The 20,151-nt window shown below is 46.2% G+C and overlaps 1 protein-coding gene across 1 annotated transcript in view; it reads left to right on the forward strand.

Moving 5' to 3' along the window:
- The window catches only part of rab11fip4a (RAB11 family interacting protein 4 (class II) a), a 190,036-nt gene that overhangs the window by 154,764 nt on the left and 15,121 nt on the right, over positions 1–20,151 (forward strand). The window contains exons 10-11 of the mRNA XM_037688793.1: positions 12,644–12,784; positions 13,203–13,284. Coding sequence (XP_037544721.1) covers positions 12,644–12,784; positions 13,203–13,284 — 223 coding nt within the window. The remainder of the gene's footprint in view (positions 1–12,643; positions 12,785–13,202; positions 13,285–20,151) is intronic.

The following is a 20,151-nucleotide window of genomic DNA, read 5'->3' on the forward strand; positions in this document are numbered from 1 at the left end:
GTAAGTGCTTGGTTGGAAGGGGTACTCTTTTTCACTGTGTATGGGAGTGTTCAAAATTACAGCAATACTGGAACTCAGTTACGCAAACTTTGTCAAGGATTGTTGGAGTGAATGTACCCACTGAGGCTAAAATGTGTGTTTTAGGTATTTACCCAGAGAACTGTGTTCTTAGTTCCAGACAGTTAAAACTGATCGATTTTGGACTCCTGCAGGCCAGGAGATTAATATCTCTACACTGGAAAAAAATAGACATACCGTCAAATCACATGTGGGTAAAGGAGATGGCATCATGTATGGCTCTGGAGCAACTCACTTGTATTGTCAGAGGAAAGGGAGCGAAATTTGAAGAAACCTGGTCACCATTGACTGAGTTCCTGAAACACTACAGAGGAAACTAGATGAACGGTGCATGTTGCTGAGTATTTTTTGAATTGTTTTTATTTATTTATTTTTATTATTCATTTATTTATTTATTTTGTGTTTTCTGATATGTGTACTGTTGATTTTTTTTCTTTTCCTTTTTAGTTCTGTTTGCTGTGGGGACTAAGTTGTTTAATGTGAATCTTATGTTAATGTACCACTGTCACTTGTTTGTCTTTTTATGTTACAAAATTCAATAAATATAATGTTTAAAAAAAAAATATATATATATATATATATTGTAAATGGCTGTCAACTACAACATGTATTTGTTTACAAACAAAAATGGACAGAATGAATGAAAGTGCGTCAAAAATTCATGGTCCATGGGAAAACTGTTACGGATTTTAAAAATCTGATCATTTTGATCAATTGGTATTTATCTGTGCTTACATTCGTTGAATAAAGTCAGCATTTAAAAGTGAAAAAAAAAAAAAAAAAGTTGAAAGTGAAGACAGGTTTATTCTTTATTTATTTATTCAACACCACAAAATGTATGTCACACAAACACTGATAATTAAATTGAAAACACTTAAAAACACGCTAACTGTAAACTACATTCATGAACTGGACTCTCCTCTGTTTTCATCCTGGATATACTGGTCCTACGTTGTTCATCTGACTCGTTCAGGCTGTCACTCCTTTGATTAATGCAGCTTAAAATATTGAATGGATTGAATAAAAGAACTGCGGGGATTTTTAAATAAATAGTTCATCCAACATCTCTCTCTTCGACGTCCTCCTACAATGGACTTGGGCTGAGCCTCGTTCAGAACTGGTCCGCCTGGTGGGAGGACAGCTTCTCCTCGCAGGAAAAATAAAAATAAAAACTCGGTTGTTGTGTGATCGAAGTAAACACAAGCAAATATTATTAAGAATGTTGATTTACCTGCTGTAAATCAGCTACTGATTATCACCGAGTAAAGTCCGACATCGTCGACTCGATTCTGGTCCACTCAGCGACTGGTGTGGAGCTGTTAGATGAAGCGGTCCCGCTTGGCGTCAAATCTGTCAACTCTTGTCCAAAATCCAGCTTTAACTTGTTGTTAAGATGTTGTTAGCTGAGCTTTTAGCCCAGAGGAAAGGAGCATGCCGAGGCAGCACGCATGTGCATTAGGTGAATGTACAAAATTCACATCGCCATCTAATGACCCGGCATGGTAACTACAGCAGATTCGGTGGGGCGGGGGAAATTCCTCTGGATGCATGTAAACACTAAATTTGTCCGTGTCGATGCAGATCTTTTCCTTTAATTAACATACAAAAAAAACTATGTTTCCCCCCACCGTGTCCGTGTAAATAGGACCTTAGACGGCTCTTTAATATTATTTACTCCACTGGCAAACTGAAAGAAGAAGTTTTAGCACTCAACGCCAGAAAAGGCATTCAACCAGGTTAAACGGCCTAATTTGTTTTAAATATTGGAAATATTTAAATTGGGTGAAACCTTTTTTCAATAGTTAAATCACTCTGTTTGTCCTCATGCTCATGTTCTCACCAACCACGTTCTGTCACCACATTTTGATGTACAATGTGGGACAAAACAAGGGTGCCCTCTTGCCCCGCTGATATTTACCCTAGCAATGAAGCGCCTTGTTGAAAGTATACGTAGAAATCCAAAGATTTTTAGTTATGATACTGATAAAACTACTAATACAATATTGCTTTGTGCGGACAGTATTTTACTATATATCACGCCAGAAACGACTTCCTGCCAAATACCTTTTTGCTAGTCCTGGGCAAAGATTAAAATTTTTAATCGCGATTAATCTCAAATATTTTTCTGATTAATCCCGATTAATCTCATTAGTATGCACAAAATTAAATTATGACTTAAAGATGTTTAGAACATTTTAAGGTACTGTTTTATATTAACAATGTTCAATACATTAAAAAGGCACTTTCTAACAGCAGTGTTCTCCTAACAATTAAAGTATTTCTAGCAACATAAACATGAACATATCAAATATGAAACCAAAGCTATTTGCCAGTGTAAAATGTTTTTAGTTTATTTTAGAAAGAAAATAAAAAATTTCTTCAAACCCAAAACCACAGTCAAAAAAGATTAACAACAAATTCAAAATATGTTTTTTTCTTAAATGTTACAAGAATAAACCTTTATAACTCATCAACCAGTTTCTGCTAGCCAGGACCAGTATTCACTTGTAAAAAGAGGACCATCAACCTAACAATTGATCATAAGAACTGTTTTCTACTCACCGGGGGATGAGTGATTCTATTGATATTCTACATATTCTAGGAGAGGAATTGAGAGAGGAGTAAATAATCCATCTTTGTGAAGAGAATCCATCCATCTTCAAACAGGGGCGGGGGGGTCTCCATATTCAACTATCACACCTACTGTTATTTCATCACTCAGCCCTCTGTGAACAACAAGCAGCCATCAGGGCATAAAAGAGCAATTGTTAGACTGATGTCCGCCTTTTACATGTGAATAGCTTTTTCTTACCAGCATCACAGACATGAAAAGAATTATAAAGTCAATCAGCAGCAGCTGTCAATCATTTTTTAGAGCAAAATATACATTTACAAGAATCTAAAAATTGTTTCACATTTATCTTTATTTTTTATTTTGCAGCAGTCCTAGCTGAATGCATGCAGCTCAAAACTTTGTTTTCTGTAACTACAGACATTATTCTAAAATACTAAATATTTCCTCCACGAAAAACTATGTCTTAGAGCTGCCGGCCTTAAATAAATATATCTAATTTAAATTATTTTTATCCATCCAACTGTTTGATGCTTGGTTCTTCTGTTGGCCCAGTCAGAGGAGTTCTGGAACCCCTCCTCGGTGCAGTCAGACCTGGGTCTTGGTCAACTTCCGTGTTTTTTTTTCTTTTCTTCTTATTCTTGTGCAGATTTTGTGGCGCTGCTGTGGTTACCCAATCTGTTGCGGAAGCACAATCCGTATTGTCAGCTCATTTGTGCATGCGCTACAAACAATAATTCTGGGTCGCACAGGTGATGTAGCGCTGCTTCACTTCACCACAAAGCGGCGCTGTTTCACCATGGAAATAATTATAAGATGCTGAGGAGACCCTCATCAATTCACCTCACAAGACCCATGGAGCATGTGGAGGGGCATTAAGTGGGTAACAGATTATAAAGGCAGAAGTGAACAATGCTGTAGAGACCCATCACTGCCAGATGCCCTCAACAAGTTCTACGCATGCTTTGAAGACCCAAACAGACCACCCAGCACCAGACTCACAGTTCAATTCATTTCAATTCAGTTTATTTATATAGCGCCAAAACACAACAAAGTTGTCTCAGGGCACTTTACAGGAACATTCACATGCATAAAAGCCAATTAGTAAAGTTCTCTATCTAAGGAATCCAGCAGACAAGTTGAATCTTGGCTTCCTTGCAGTCTCCCATCCTGAGCAAGCACAGTGACAACAGTGGAAAGGAAAATATCCCTTTTAAAAGGAAGAAACCTCCAGCAGAACCAGGCTCAGGACAAGCGGCCATCTGCTTTGACCGGCTGGTGTGAGAGGACAGAAAGGAGAGACAAACGAACACAGAATGGTAGGTCCAGATAAAGGTCCAGGTGTACCTGAAAGACAAAAAAACCCAAAAACACATGTTAAGGATAGAAAAAATAATTACAAATACAAAACAGGTTGAGCAGAGTATGTAAAGACAGTAGCAGAGTGAAAACTGTGGTCAGTTTGTCCTCCAGCAGTCTAAGCCTATAGCAGCATAACTAAGGGACAGCTCAGGAAACCCAAGCCGACCCTAACTATAGGATTTAGCAAAGAGGAAAGTCTTAAGCCTAGTTTTAAAACTCACCTCACCACTGGATGAATAGCTTCTCAGCCTGACCTCAGCAGAAGTAAGGAGTACTTTCAGGAGGAATAACCGTCATAAAGCAACCGGCCCAGACAACATCCACGGGAAAGTGTTGAAAGAATGTGCCGATCAGTTCTGCGAGGTGCTGGCTAACATTGTTAACCCCTCACTTACCCTGGCAACAGTTCTCACCTGCCTGAAGACTGCCACCATCACCCCAGTCCCAAAGAGCTCTACAGTGACTGTTCTGAATGACTATCCGCCAGTGGCCCTCACCCCGATAGTCGCTAAATGCTTCGAAAAACTGGCCATGACCCACATCAAAACAACCATCAACATCAAGGAGGACCCTCATCAGTGCGCATACCGTGAGAACCGATCAACAGAAGACACCATCTCCTTTGTGGTCCACACTGCGCTCAACCACCTGGAGCAGAAGGACACCTACGTCCGTATGCTTTTTGTGGACTTCACATTTGCTTTCAACACCATGATCTCCCAAACCCTGATGGACAAACTACTCACACTAGGACTAAGCCCCTCAGACTTCTTAACAAACAGACCGGAGTCAGTGAGGATCCGCAACTTCTCCTCACCCACCATAACCCTCAGCACTGGCTCTCCTCAGGGATGTATGCTGAGCCCTCTCCTGCTCACTCTTCTCATGTATGACTGTGCTTCTACCAATCCAGGCTGTCATATTGTAAAGTTTGCAGATGATACAGCAGTGATGGGATGCATCACAAATGATGATGAGTCCAGCTACAGGCAGGAGGTGGAACACCTGGAGAGCTGATGTAAAGACATCACCTTCACATCAATGTGAAGAAGATGAAGGAGATGACTGTGGACTTTAGAAGGAACAAACACATCTATACAACCCTGAACATAGGAGGATATGTGGTGGAAGTGGTCTCCAGCTTCAAGTACTTGGGTGTACACCCATCCATCCATCCATCCATCCATTTTCTTCCGCTTATCCGGTGGTCGAGTCGTGGGGGTAGCAGCTTAAGTAGGGAGGCCCAGACTTCCCTCTCCCCAGCCACTTGGGCCAGCTCCTCCGGGAGAATCCCAAGGCGTTCACAGGCCAGTCAAGAAACATAGTACCTCTAGCGTGTCCTGGGTCTTCCTCTGGGTCTCCTCCTGGTGGGACGTGCCTGGAACACCTCACCAGGGAGGCGTCAGGGAGGCATCCTAACCAGATGCCCAAGCCACCTCAACTGGCTCCTCTCCATGTGGAGAAGTAGCAGCTCTATTCTGAGTCCCTCCTGGATGACCGAGCTTCTCACCCTATCTCTAAGGGAGAGCCCAGACACCCTGCGGAGAAAACTCATTTCGGCCGCTTGTATCCGTGATTTCGTTCTTTTGGTCACAACCCAAAGCTCATGACCATAGATGAGGGTAGGAACGTAGATCGACTGGTAAATTGAAAGTTTCGCCTTTTGACTCAGCTCTCTCTTCACCACAACAGACAGATACAGTGCCTGCTTCACTGCCGACGCTGCATCTATCCGCCTATTGATCTCACGCTCCATTTTTCCCTCATTCGTGAACAAGACCCCAAGATACTTGAACTCCTCCACTTGGGGCAGGACCTCCTCTCTGACCCGGGGAGGGCACTGTACCCTTTTCCGGCTCAAAACCATGGCCTTGGACTTGGAGGAACTGATCCTCATCCTGGCCGCGTCACACTCGGCCGCTTCACACTCGGCTGCGAACCGCTCCAGCGAAGGCTGTAGATCACGACTTGATGAAGCCAATAGGACCACATCATCTGCAAAAAACAGAGAAGCGATCCCAAGGCCACTAAAACGGATCCTGTCAACACCTTGGCTGTGCCTAGAAATTCTGTCCATAAAAGTTATGAACAAAATCGGTGACAAAGGACAACATTGGCTGAGTCCAACTCTCACCAGGAACGAGCCCGACTTATTGCCGGCAATGTGGACCAAGCTCTGACACCGGTCATGCAGAGACCTAATAGCCCGTATCAAAGGGCCCAGTACCCCATACTCCCAGAGTACCCCCACAGGGTTCCCCGAGGGATGGGGTCGAACGCCTTCTCCAAGTCCACAAAGCACATGTAAACCGTTTGGGAAAACTCCCATGCACCCTCCAGGACCCTGCTGAGGGTGTAGAGCTGGTCCAGTGTTTCACAACCAGGACGAAAATCGCACTGCTCCTCCTGAATCTGAGGTTAGACTATCCAACGGACCCTCCTCTCCAGAACCCCTGAATAGACCTTACCAGGGAGGCTTAAGAGCGTGATCCCCCTGTAGTTGGAACACACTCTACGGTCCCCCTTTTTGAATAGGGGGACCACGACCCCAGTCTGCCAATTCAGGGGAACTGCCCCCGATGTCCACGCAATATTGCAGAGTCGTGTAAGCCAACACAACCCCACAACATCCAGAGCCTTAAGGAACTCCAGGCGAATCTTATCCACCCTGGGGCCCTGCCACCGAGGAGCTTTTTAACCACCTCAGTGACCTCAGCACCAGAGATTGGAGAGCCCAACCCAAAGTTCCCAGGTTCTGCTTCCTCAGTGGAAGACGCTCCGGTGGGATTGAGGAGGTCTTTGAAGTATTCTGCCCACCGACCCATGACATCCCAAGTTGAGGTCAGCAGCACACCACCTCCACTATAAATAGTGTTGGTGGCATACCCCCCCCCCCCCAGAGACGCCGGATGGTGGACCAGAATCGCCTCGAAGCCATACGGAAGTCATTCTCCATGGCCTCTCCGAACTCCTCCTACACCCGGGTTTTTGCCTCAGTGACCACCCAATCTGCATGCCGCTTAGACTGCCGGTACCTATCAGCTGCTTCCAAGGTCCCACAGGCCAAAAAGGCCTGATAGGACTCCTTTTTCAGCATGACAGCATCCCTCACCGACGGTGTCCACCACCGGGTTTGAGGGTTACTGCCACGACAGGCACTGACAACCTTGCGGCCACAGCTTCGAAAAGCCACCTCGACAATAGAGGCGCAGAACATGGCCCACTCGGACTCGATGTCCCCTGCCTCCCCCGGAACGTGTTTGTAGCTCTCCCATGGAAGTTAAAGCTCCGTCTCATGGGAGACTCTGCCAGACATTCCCAGCAGACCCTCATAATACATTTGGGTCTTCCATGTCTGACTGGCATCCTCCCCCACCATCGGAGCCGACTCACCACCAGGTAGTGGTCAGTGGACAGCTCCGCCCCTCTCTCCACCCGTGTCCAAGATATGTGGCCACAGATCAGATGAGACTACGACAACAAAGTCGATCATCGAACTGTGGCCTAGGGTGTCTTGGTGCCAAGAACACATATGGACACCCTTATGCTTGAACATGGTATTCGTTATGGACAATCCATGACGAGCACAGATGTCCAACAACAGAACACCACTCGGGTACAGATCAGGGGGGCCATTCCTCCCAACCACACCCCTCCAGGTCTCACTGTCATTGCCCACGTGGGCGTTGAAGTCCCCCAGTAGAACAAGGGAGCCCCCAGGAGGTGCACTCTCCAGTACCCCCTCTAAGGACTCCAAAAAGGGTGGGTAATCTGAGCTGTTGTTTGGCGCATAAGCACAAACAACAGTCAGAACCCGTCCCCCCACACGTAGGCGGAGGGAGGCTGCCCTCTCGTTCACCGAGGTGAACCCCAACGTACAGGCACCAAGATAAGGGGCAACAAGTATGCCCACTCTTGCTCGATGCCTCTCGCCAGGGGCAACTCCAGAGTGAAAGAGTGTCCAATCCCTCTCAAGGAAACTGGTTCCAGAGCCAGAGCCATGTGTTGAAGTGAGTCCGACTATTTCTTGCCGGAACCTCTCAACCTCATATACCAGCTCAGGCTCCTTCCCCACCATAGAGGTGACATTCCACGTCCTAATGGCCAGCTTTTGTAGCCAAGGATCAGACCGCCAGGGTCCCCGCCCTCGGCCACCACCCATCCCACATTGCACCTGACCACTTTGGCCCCTCCCACAGGTGATGAGCCCATGGGAATTGGGTGTACACCTGAATGACAACTCAGCTGGAGCAACAACACTACCAGCCTGATTAAGAAAGCTCATCAAATACTCTACTTCCTCAGATGGCTGAGACAAACTGGACTGGGAAGCTCAGTCCTCACCTCCTTTTACAGGTGTGCAGTGGAAAACATCCTGTGCTCCAGCATCAACGTGTGGCATGGAGGCTGCACAGCTGCAGAAAGAAAAGCTTTGCAGAGAGTGGTGAAGGCTGCACAGAAGTCTGTTGGAGTCAGTCTCCCCATCATCACAGACATTTACACCTCCAAATGCAGGAAGAGGGCCAACTGCATCATGAAGGACCCTACTCACCTAGCGCACTCGCTTTTTGCCCCGCTCCACTCAGGCAGCAGGTTGAGGAGCATTAAGTGCAGAACCACTAGACTGAGGAACAGCTTCTACCCTGTTGCTGTTAAGACTCATGAATCTTTAACCAGAATAATCACTGTGAAAAATTACATTATGTTGCTGCTGATCTATTTCATGTTGCTGTGTTCATGCATACTCATCTGCTCACGCAGACTCATGTTTGTGCTGCTGTTTGACGTAATGTTTTTGTGTTATTAGTCTTCTTCTTTCGGCTGCTCCCTACGTTAGGGGTCGCCACAACGAACTAAGTCGCACGAAGATTTGGCAGTTATTTTTACGCCGGATGCCCTTCCTGACGCAACCACAGACCACCGAGCTACGACAGCTTCTGTGTGGAGCAGAGAGCTGCTATGTAGGACACCTGGAGGAGCAGATGGTGGGGGTTAAGGGCCTTGCTCAAGGGCCCAGAGTGGGGCAAATGAGGGTGGGGGCAGGTGTGGGTGCTTCACCTACCCCCACCCACTTTTTTTTTTATGTTGTCAGTACCGGGACTTAAACCGGCAATCTTCCGATCACAGGCCCACCTTCTCTAACGTCTGCGCCACCACTTCCTGTTTTTGTGCTATTAGTGCTTAGTGTATTTTAGTTGATGTTTTTCTTAGTTCATATCTTTGATACTGTAGTGAACTAAGCCTCAGGTCAAAATCTGGCCTTGAGGGCCTGCCTGGAACAAGAACTGTATTTCATTGATTTGAGTCCAGAAACACAAGATTAAGTCATCCAGAGACTTTCTAAGTGTCCTGCACTGATCAATTGAAAGAACACTCTTTTTCTATTATCATTACTATTTTACAAATGTTTGATAATCAAAGTGTGTTTAGTTCAAACCATTTTTAAATGTTGAAGTGAACTAATCATTTTTAATCAACTGTGAAACAGTATTAGTGATTTTTAATCCTCATGCAAAGTAGAAATCACGTTAAGGTCTGTTACAGAGTAATATGCATTTTCTGATTTTCTGTCTTTGAATGAGCAAGTGTAAGTTGGTCCAAGGTTGGAGTCAAACGCAAAACTAGTTGTTGGAACGAACTGTCATGTTTTTAAAACCTCTCAGACGTAAATATAGAGGCTGGCACCTGTTTTCCCCCAACTCGCCTAAATATTCCTCTCGTCTGTCTGAAAAACATTTTCAATCTGTTCCATAACATTCTTGCTGTTTTTCTGACTTCTAGTGACCTCTTACGTCACAAAAACACACCCCTGTCTGGTCGAAACGACCAATCAGGAACCTCCCAAGTGAACCGGAAATAGAACTCTTTAAATGTCGGCACTTCCTAGTTCAAACCAGTCGGGTGGAGAGTTTGCAGAGCTTCAGTCGCTTCAGGCTCCGGCTTCAGTCGTTTGCAGCTCCAGTGCTGGGAGAACAGAAGTCCAGGCATGATCCAGAGCTCTTCCGAGTCTTGTGGGGATTATGACATATTCCACCTCTGAGTGGAACTTCTGACGGACTCCACTCATGTGAGTCCACCAAGAGGTGAACTTGTGTCGAACAAGTACCGTCACTACTTCGGACGATTCACAGCTGTTCCTACGGAGACGCTGAAAGGGTGCGTTAAATGGAACTTCGTACCAGTGGAGACATCTCCAGGTAAAGAGTTGATTTATACCACCTAAGTGTACCGGGGAAGAAGCTGGGAACTCACCGGAGAGTGCCGTTCTGATGCCGACACACACATTTCCCTCATCCCTCCTTTCTCTCAACTTAAACTTCAATTTCCATCTTTAATTCTTCTATCCTGCTAGAAATCATTCCAGATATTTTTAGAAATGTCTGTTGTACAGCTGGAAGCAAGGTTTTCAACCATCGCCGTATGGTCTAATTGTACAACTTGCTAAATTAGCCATGTTGTTATTTTCCAATTTTGCCAAATTAATGTAAATGTGTGATGTGTTTAAATCGTTTTTAAATAAATGACCCACTGTCGTTGGTGAGTCAAAGATAAACACGTTTCCGTCCACATTTAATTAAATTCAATGCACGACATTATTCAGTCCAGAAAAATGAAAGAATCCGTTTAATTTATGAATATATCACAGCATATGTTCATCTACAATCTTATAATTGTTTTTCTTTTACGTTTTATTGTTGGATGTAACTGGGACCCTGTGTACATAATTTCGTTCCACCACATGTACCACATGTGGTGGAACGACAAAGAACCTTGAATCCTTGAACCTTGAATTATAATATTGGTTTATAATCAGTGTGCTTTATTTCAGTGGTAATGAAGAGTTGTGTAAATAAAAACAACCATTTCATGCTGGCTTTGATTAAGACCGTAAAAGTACAGGAGAGTGTGTGAAGCCATAAAGATGCGAGTTAGATGTGTGACAGTAAGCTAATGCTAATCTGTTATAGTGTATACATATACATATGTATACATATTTTTTTTACTGTAGTTTATCGTTGTCATTTACTGTTTTGGTGTCTGTACTTTATATGTTCTGTCTGGAACTGGTCCCTCTTGTAAATGAGGCTCAATGAGGAGAGCCTGTATAAATAAAAGTTGAATGAAAAGTAACCATTTGATTGATTTATTTAATTATTATTTAATAATTTAGCATCTGATACACTGTGTATTTATTTATTTATTTATGGTGGTTTTTATTTACACAACTCTTCTTTAACTTCATCAACTCTTCATTCTATTGCGCCGCTCAAGGTGGCTGCATTTTGGAGCAGCTCTGTTACTTTCATTCTGTGATTTTGCTTTTGGAAACTTTAATTCCTCTTTTTCTGGATGTAAATCACAATTTTTTGGATGATTGTTTCCTCTGGTATCAGATGCTGTGCAGCTGGAAGGATTTTTACTGAAACTTTTTTAGTTTTGGACATTTGTTATGATGCGTAACCATGGCAACAAGGCAATTTTCTACAACCAACAGCAGCTGGTTAACATCTCAAAAACTCAAATAATATCTCAACCACAGCCCTAAATCTCAAATGAGTTGAAAAGGATGTTCTGTGGATGGATTCTCATCTACCCGCCAGATGTGATCGAGTGCCTGACCACTGAGATCCTGGAACTAGCAGGAAACACGGCTCATGACAGCGGAAGGACAGGATCGTCCATCAGCACCTACAGTTGGCTGTCCGCAGCTACGAGGAGCTTGGCAGACTGCTGGGAGGAGTGGCCATCGCTCTGGGAGGAGTTCTGCCCAGCATTCAGGTGGTCCTACAGCCCGGGGGAACTGTCAGGCCAGCCGAGTCTGGGTGGACGGATCGGACGGCATCTGCAGCCAGTTTCTTAGGATCCACTGTGGGATGGACCTTTACAAGAGATCCTGCCTACAGCATCAGTATCTATAACATGTCTTAATGAAATGAGGATAACGAGTTACAACAACAAATAATTTCCCTCTGGGATTAATAAAGTATTTTTGAATTGAAATGAATTACCCCTGAAATAAGGCATGCACTTAAATTAGTGGAAATTTCTTAATGATTGTGAATGTAGTGTGATTTGATTTAGTATTTTCTTTGGTCTGTGTTTTAATGTTTTTCTTTTGATGCTTTTAATTAATTGTTGGTATTATATTTTCATTAAATTACTGCCATTGGTTTTTTATTGTGAAGCACTTTGGTAACAGCTGCTGTTTTAAAATGTGCTTTATAAATAAATTTGACTCCACTCTGCTTGCTGACAAGCAAAAAATAAAACTGAAAACTACCTTTATCATTAAACACAGTGTAATTCCTACCCAGTTTAATTGAATATCTTACACCAGAAACATTAACTTACATTCCCTGTTCAATACCAGTCCCAAAGAACTTTAAAATCTCATCTCAAAACCTACAAAAATTCACTGTTCATATCCCCCAGGATATCAGCCTACCACTTGTTTTTTTGTTTTTTCTTGTTGCATGTTACATGTGTTACATACATGATAATTACACTTAAATATAATGTTGAAATGTTTTGTATTGGTATGATTACAAATGTTTCACTGACTTATCAGTTCTGCATAAACTGATTCAGATTAAATGTGGATTTTCTCCTCTGTATCCGTTCTCCTTCCAGAGTGCACGAGCTGGAGGAGCAGGTGAAGGATGCTGAGACGAAGGCTGCAGAGAATCTGCAGGATGAGACCAGAAGGCATCGAGAGGCCTACACAAAGCTGGACAGAGACAGGAACACAGAAATCGACCTGCTTTGTAACCGGTACATTTACCACATCATAACTCCACCACGATAAGATCTGAAGCTTTGTTCTGGTGCTGACTGAGAGCACTCACAACTTGCACGAACCGAACCTTTTGATACAGGAATTGTTGAAATAGCACAAAAACTGCAGAATGAGTTACGCTTCACACAATCTGCCTGGATTATTGAGCATGTGTCTGGACATTCACACAGTAATAACAGTAACGGAGCCATATTCAACATTTCCAACTGTGAGCAGTCAAACATTTCATAGTTCAAATCAACTGAATTTAAAGGATTGTGAAATGTTGTGCTTGTTTTTGTGAGAAAATTGAACGTTGAGTGCTTCACAGGTCAAGTAACCCAGTCAATCATCTGAAGACATCTATATTGATCCACCACCCACCACCTCCCACCCCCACCCATACCCACACAGGATGCAGCAGTTGGAAGAGGAGAACGGAGAGATGACGTTAAACGTGTGTAGACTCAAGTCTCAGTCTGAGAAACTGGACCAGGTGAGTGGAACTGTCCAAAAACTAGACTGGCTCTGATTTATTTTCATTTGTTTGTTCAGTTGTGTAACAATTTTTAACAGTGTTCCTGTTAGCTGATGGATGATGTGGCAACATCTGTTTTTTACTCTTTTTAATTGTCCACGTTTTTAAAAAGTTATAACTAGAAACATGTTAAACAAGAATCATCCTCCAGAGTGTGGTGTGTACAGTTCTATTTCGTATAGGCTTCGCCCTTTAAGAGCTGTCGCTTAGTGAGTTTATCCCGATATGCGGAGCATTGCACTGAAAAATTTAGTCCACGCCCACCTGCTGTGTGGGCCCCACCCGGTCCGTATAAATTACATTAAGAGCGGGAAATCGGCTCCCCATTTTTTCTTCAGCGAGCTAATAGCACTGTCAGAAGAACAAAGAAGGAAAGTTGTGTAGATGACCAACCTTTGTTAAGAATGCTTGGCCCGGCAGTCGACCTCCGGTCGTCCGGTGAGTTCTCCTCCCCGAGGAGAAGCTGACGAGCAGTCTTATTCAAGGTAAGTGCCGAGGAATATTTCTCAGTGACAGGTCACTACACGCTGGACAACGCCATCTTGTAATTTTCCTCTTATCGCCGACCCTCGGAGCGAATCGGATGGTTCCTCCGGGACAGGCGGCGCTCAGCTGCAGCACCCCGCTGCTCATTCCCTCCTGGAGAGCGTAGTGTCGGTGGAGGGGGGCTGAGTGAATGCTCACCCCATCCCACCTCGTTTCGCATCAGCGATCACACCGCTCCCGGCCGACGGCGCCCTCAGGGGCTGCCCGGCGTAACCCAGGAGGCGGCTGACATGAAGAGACCCTTTTTTACGTCCCACACCTTTCCCGCCAGTTCGGATGATCCGGCGGGAAGGTTGTTTACTAGGTTCCATTCCGGCTCACCGTCTTGATCCATATGGCCTCGTGTTCCCAACAGGACGTCCTACGGGCGAGGCCACAGACGGTTCTTTCCTGGTAGATTGGGGGGCCGGTCTCCACAGTCTGCACCCATCTCCAGAGCAGGGGTTCACTGAGCGGAAAGTCCCTCCGTGCCCCCTGGAGCCGAGCCTGATGGATGCTTCATTGGAGCAAGATGTCGAGGTGGACCAGCGTCCCGTGCCTCCGGTTAGCATAACCGAGACGGTGACACCGCTCTCCAACTGAGCTCACCAGCATGTGTTCCACACGGCCGCAGCGAACAACACGTTACGCTGTTGGCGTACACGTTCAGAGGAGGGAAGAGACGGTGGCCCTCTGTCCTTCGGCTCGCTCCGCTCTCGAAGCGACTGCTTGCTAACGACGCTGTCGGCCTCTGCAGTACGCTCCGTCTACAGGGCAGCTGACGTCGTCCTCAACCGGTGCGCCTCTTTTGCTGTCTGCCACCCCGCATCGCAGCCGGAGAACGAGGTCCCAGAGGTTCTCCTGGCTCGTCACTCCACCTTCCTCTCAGGAGAGCTGCAGGAGCTTTGTTGGAGGTCCTCTTTTCATCAGCGAGAGATCATTTCAAGATGCTCCACGGCTGCACAACGTCTCCCCAGCTCTGCTACACCAGCCCCTCCCGTCAGACGTCCCCGGTATCCGGAAGTTCTTTTTTTTTCTCGGACTTCGCCAACAGGGGGCCCTCCAGGACAACAAACAGAGCTCAAGGGAAGGTAACCAGGTGTCGGGTTGCTGGAGGTGTGTTCATGACACGATGTGGAATAAACATCCTTTTATGATGAAGTGTCTTTTAGCCAGGCTGTCAGCACGGATGGTCTGACAGCGGCCCCATCACACACACTCATCACGAATGAGCCTTTTTAAGGTTGTTTTCATTCACTGTCAGCGGTGCCGATACACGCTCCCGTGGCATGAAAGCGCGCACGCAGCTCTCAGCACCCGCCGTTCACGTCAACGTTAACGTGAGACCACGGTACGAGCCCAGCAACGTATCTCGCTCTCGGCAGGAGCGACACGTTTTTTCATCGCAGTGGTGTCAAACGCACGCTCCCGCAGCGTCAGCAGTTTCACAAGCCTCACAGCGGCTTTGCTCCTGCATCCTCGAAGAAGGTTTTCTGAATTAATACTGCAGCTCGTGGAATCACTCAAAAGTTCACGTGACTCGCAGCCAAGAATGAATGTGTTTCTGCAGTCTGAGCCAGTGGTAGCCTCGCTCCACCGATGCCGCGCGCTGCTTCCTGACCGCACCAGTGCCAATGCGTGCTCCCGTGGCGTCAGCAGTTTCACAAGCCTCACAGCTGCCCTGCTCCTGCATCCTCGCAGAAGGTTTTCTGAATTAATAATGCAGCTCGTGGAATCATTCAAAAGTTCACGTGACTCGCAGCCAAGAATGAACATGTTTCTGCAGACCGAGCCCAGTGGTAACCTCGCTCCACCGATGCCGCGCGCTGCTTCCTGACCGCACCAGTGTCAACGCGCGTTCCCGCGTCAATCCTGGCTTAAGGCGTCGCATGAATGAGGGCGTGCACATGACTCTTCAGGGCACGTCGGCTCATATGTGCACCCGCTTCCCGAGCGTTTACACGGAGCAGCTGCACACAACGTGAGCACAACACAGATGAGCTGCGTCCCGCAGCAAACGCACAATGTTTGCATGCTCGGGGGCGCGCGTGTTTTTTCTTTCTCACTCAGCGCGCACTAGCTCATATCAGCATGCATGTAAGTTCACAGCATAAATGCGTGCCCGCTTTATAACTTATAAATGGGTGGCAATGAGCGCGCGCTCCAGACGGATGGGCGAACCGTTTTCATCCGGGGATTCACGCTGCAGTACAGCTCAAACTCCGGTGTGGAGGAACTCTGTGACGTTTTTCTCTTTTCTGAACAGATCTCGTCCCCTCTCGCAGAAGTTCAGGAAATTCTGTTTTAAATATAATTTCTAGAGTCTCAGAAGGAGAGGAAAACGCAAGGTCCCTCTCTCATCACTTCCTGGTCCCAACGAACTGGAAGATGAGATTTATTTTAGTTTGTCAATTTCTGAACTGTGAGAAACAACACTCCATTATGCGCCGAGCTGCCCTAAATCTGCTTTATCTGGACACCTGCTGCTGCTGAGCAGTTTGTACAGACAGGAGGCAGCAGTGCAACTCACGTGAACCGGTTGAGTGATATCAGCTGTTTTCCGTCAGCAGACCTACGTCACACATGTCAGTTTCTCACAGAGGCACATACATTTAACAAGTTGTGGGGGCGCTGTGGTTCTCCACACAGCAGCTCATTTAAATGTTTTTTGGAGTGTCGCACGGGCTCTTTGAATGTGACTCAACACTGACCTTGAGCTGCAGTATCATCAGGGTTTTCTGATTCACGCAGACAGCAAGTGACTGTTGCATACATATTGGGAAGAGATGGATGCGCTCAACCCATGTGCCACATTGTGAGACAGATGCTGTGTGGGGCATACCCAATCTGCTCTCCATGAGAGTAGGGTACATCTCATGTATTCCGAACAGGGGGCAGATGTGATGTCCAAAGACGGCCCTTTGCGGCACGGGGACCTGGGACCTTCCACCCAGAGCTATGGCTCAGACACGGCAGAAATCCTGCGAGCGGCTGTGGACGTGTTGCAACACGAGAGAACGCTCAATGTCAATTATAATTATCGTGGAGCCACGGGACGATCCACCGCTGGGTGGACGTGCCTGCTCACAGCCTGTGGTCGTAATGCTTTTTCACCTTCCTCTCTCCCTCTGATATCACGGTTTTCTGAACCGAGCTCAGGAGGAGGGACTGGCAGCTCTTCTGCCCCAAGTGCGTGAACACATCATGGTTCCCAGGCCTACGACACTTCTTATCAGGGCGCTCGTGGAACCTGCCGTGGAGGGAGGACGCTCTCCTCCAGGCGGGAGGAACGATCAGGAATTAATCAGAATAGGCCAGCACCTGTGGTCTGGCCGCTGTGCGGATCTTTTTGAGGAGATGGATCTCTCTCAAGATGTAGTGCTTACGATTCAGGATTCACGTGCTGCAACCACCACAGTGCTGTTCACATCAAGTGGTCAGTTTTTTCAATGCTGCTGTACAGAGAAAGGCGTAGAGACCTTTTTCATGTCCACTGGACGACATGCTGTCCTTTTCTGCAGCAGTCGATGGACAGAAATCTGATGTCCAGCACGATTATCGTATGCTGCAGCCATGTTTTCTTCTTGTCTCAAAGTTGTCGGAGACAGAACAACCTTTAATCATACTCTGACGGAGCATTTTGACTCAGATTGAAATAGCAGCTGTGGGCCTGTTTGTGACACGGAAAACGCACAGTGTCAATTATGGTTTTCTCTGAGCCCACAAGACGAACCACCGCTGGAGGTGGATGCGTTTGCGTTTGCCCACACCCCATGACCCAAAATGCTTCTGTACGTGTTTTTCTCCACCTCCTCTGATTTTACGGTTCTTGAACCAAGTTCAGGAGGAGGGACTGACAGCTCTCATGGTGGCCCCGAACGCGTGAGCGCACCATGGTTCCCAGTCCGGCAACGCCTGCTGTCGGGGTGCCCGTGGAAACTGCTGTGGAGGGAGGACGCTCTCCTCCAGGCAGGAGGAGCGACCAGGAGTTACCCAGAAATAGGCCAGCACCTGTGGGTCTGGCCGCTGAACGGATCCGCTTGGAGAGGATAGGTCTCCCACAGGATGTAGTGCGCACATTTCTGTTTTTACGTGCTGCATCTACCACAGCGATGTACACATCAAAGCGGAAAGCTTTTCAGCGCTGGTGTACAGGGAAGGGTGTAGAGGCCTCCTCATGCCCATTACGTGGCATGCTGTCCTTTCTGCAGCAGCTGATGGACAGAAAATTGGCGTTCAGCACGATTAAAACGTACGCTGCAGCCATCTCTTCCTGCCACGAAGGTTTTGGAGACGGAACAGGTTTTAATCATCCGCTGATGAAGCGTTTTCTAAAGGTGTACAGAGACGCAGGCCTGTTTCACACCCATTTGTTCCACAGTGGGATTAAATACTGGTCCTGCAGGTCCTGATCAAAGCTCCATCTGAGCCTCTGGATCAGGTCCCAATTAAATTCTTGTCTCTTTAAACAGCCCTGCTGCTGGCTTTAACATCCGCTAAGGGGGGTGAGTGATTTATCTGCCCTCTCTGTCGCTCCGTCATGTCTCAGAATTCAGGCTGACGGCAGCTCAGCTGATTTAAGACCAAACCCAGCTTTTATGCCTAAAACATCACAAGCTTTTTTAAATCAAGAGCGATATCGTTGGAGGGTCCCCCCCACCCCCTTTCACACACAGATCAGAAGAAGTAGCGTCTTTTCATCTCCTCTGTCCTGTACGGGCGTTGACGTGTTGCATAGCGTGCACAGCTGCAATGCGTCAACATTTGTTTGTACATTATAGAGATGCACCTGCAGGTCGCCTGTTATCCACCCAGCGCTTGTCACACTGGCTGTGTGAGGCCATTTCTGAAGCCTACAGAGCATCAGATTTAGAGCCTCCTGTCAACCTCAGAGCACACTCGACCAGAGGTATCGCATCTTCGACTGCTTTGCATAATGGTATGTCAATGCAGGACATTTGGCACTACGGCCGCGTGGTCAACACCGGCTCATTTATTCGCCTTTATCTACGTAATGTGATGGCTCGTTCCATGACACATTCTGTCTTTAGTGTTTTACAGGATGAATATTGTTGTTTCATGGAACTATGTTTTACTCACATCTGTCTGCATGCATTACAGTGTGAGATGTTATCAGTCACAAGTTGTGATTGTTATTTTGGTTCTATTGTCACTAATCAGTTCATTTGATTAATAATCAGCTCTCCTGTTATTATTAATCTGTTCATACGGTTCAGCCATAAACCGGTTGGTTCATGGCTCTTTTCAGCCTTTTTTCTTCCCCATTGAAGTTTTCCGGGGCGTTCATACATTCAGAACGCATAGTTACACAACATGCGTCTGTGCATGGCACACATAATTACGCAATGCGTAATTACGCACATGGGCAGCTGAGTGACAAGACGTTTTTTGGGCAAGCTTCTGCTTCATACGGTGTTCGAATGGACCCAGTGAGGCGAGGACAACATCTGCTTCGCCCTTAACCCACTAAGCGACAGCTCTTAAAGGGCGAAGCCTATACGAAATAGAACGTTGGTTACGTACTGTAACCCCAGATTCTATGAGTATAGGCGTAGCCCTTTAAGCGTCGGGCCTCACTGGCTCCTAAATGGCTGAAGAAAAAGCTATTTTGGGAGCCGATTTCCCGCTCTTAACGTAATTTATACGGACCGGGTGGGGCCCACACAGCAGGTGGGCGTGGACTAAATTTTTCAGTGCAATGCTCCGCATATCGGGATAAACCCACTAAGCGACAGCTCTTAAAGGGCTACGCCTATACTCATAGAATCTGGGGTTACAGTACGTAACCAACAATTTATATTACTTGTTGTTCAGGCTGTAGAACTCTGACCACTCCATTTTTATTAGAGATGCACCGATCTGATACTAACATTGGTATCGGTCCCGATATCGAAAAACTTCTGGATCGGGTATCGTGACAATGTGACCGATCCATAACTGGTCAGATCTATTCACTCTAATTCTATGCTTTGTGCTCTGAGTGACGCCATGCGCTAACGAACTCACTGCAGATTGTTTTCAAAATTGAGTTTTAAGTTAATTCAGCAGTGGGTTTGTTAGCTCAATCATCCAGGTAGACAACAAAAATGGCTAAATCATGTAATCTGGACCTGTTTCAGAAACGGGTCCAGATGACATGATTTAGCCATTTTTGTTAATTCAGCACAGTTTTTCGGTATCCGAGCGGTATAAACCGATACCAAACCGCAGATATTGGTATCGGAGGTGAAAAAAGTGGATCGGTGCATCCCTAATTTTTATTTGATCAAAACATTTTAT

Source organism: Nematolebias whitei, chromosome 15 (genome assembly GCF_014905685.2).
Source record: "Nematolebias whitei isolate Nwh7 chromosome 15, NemWhi1, whole genome shotgun sequence".
NCBI classification, from domain to species: Eukaryota; Metazoa; Chordata; class Actinopteri; order Cyprinodontiformes; family Rivulidae; genus Nematolebias; species Nematolebias whitei.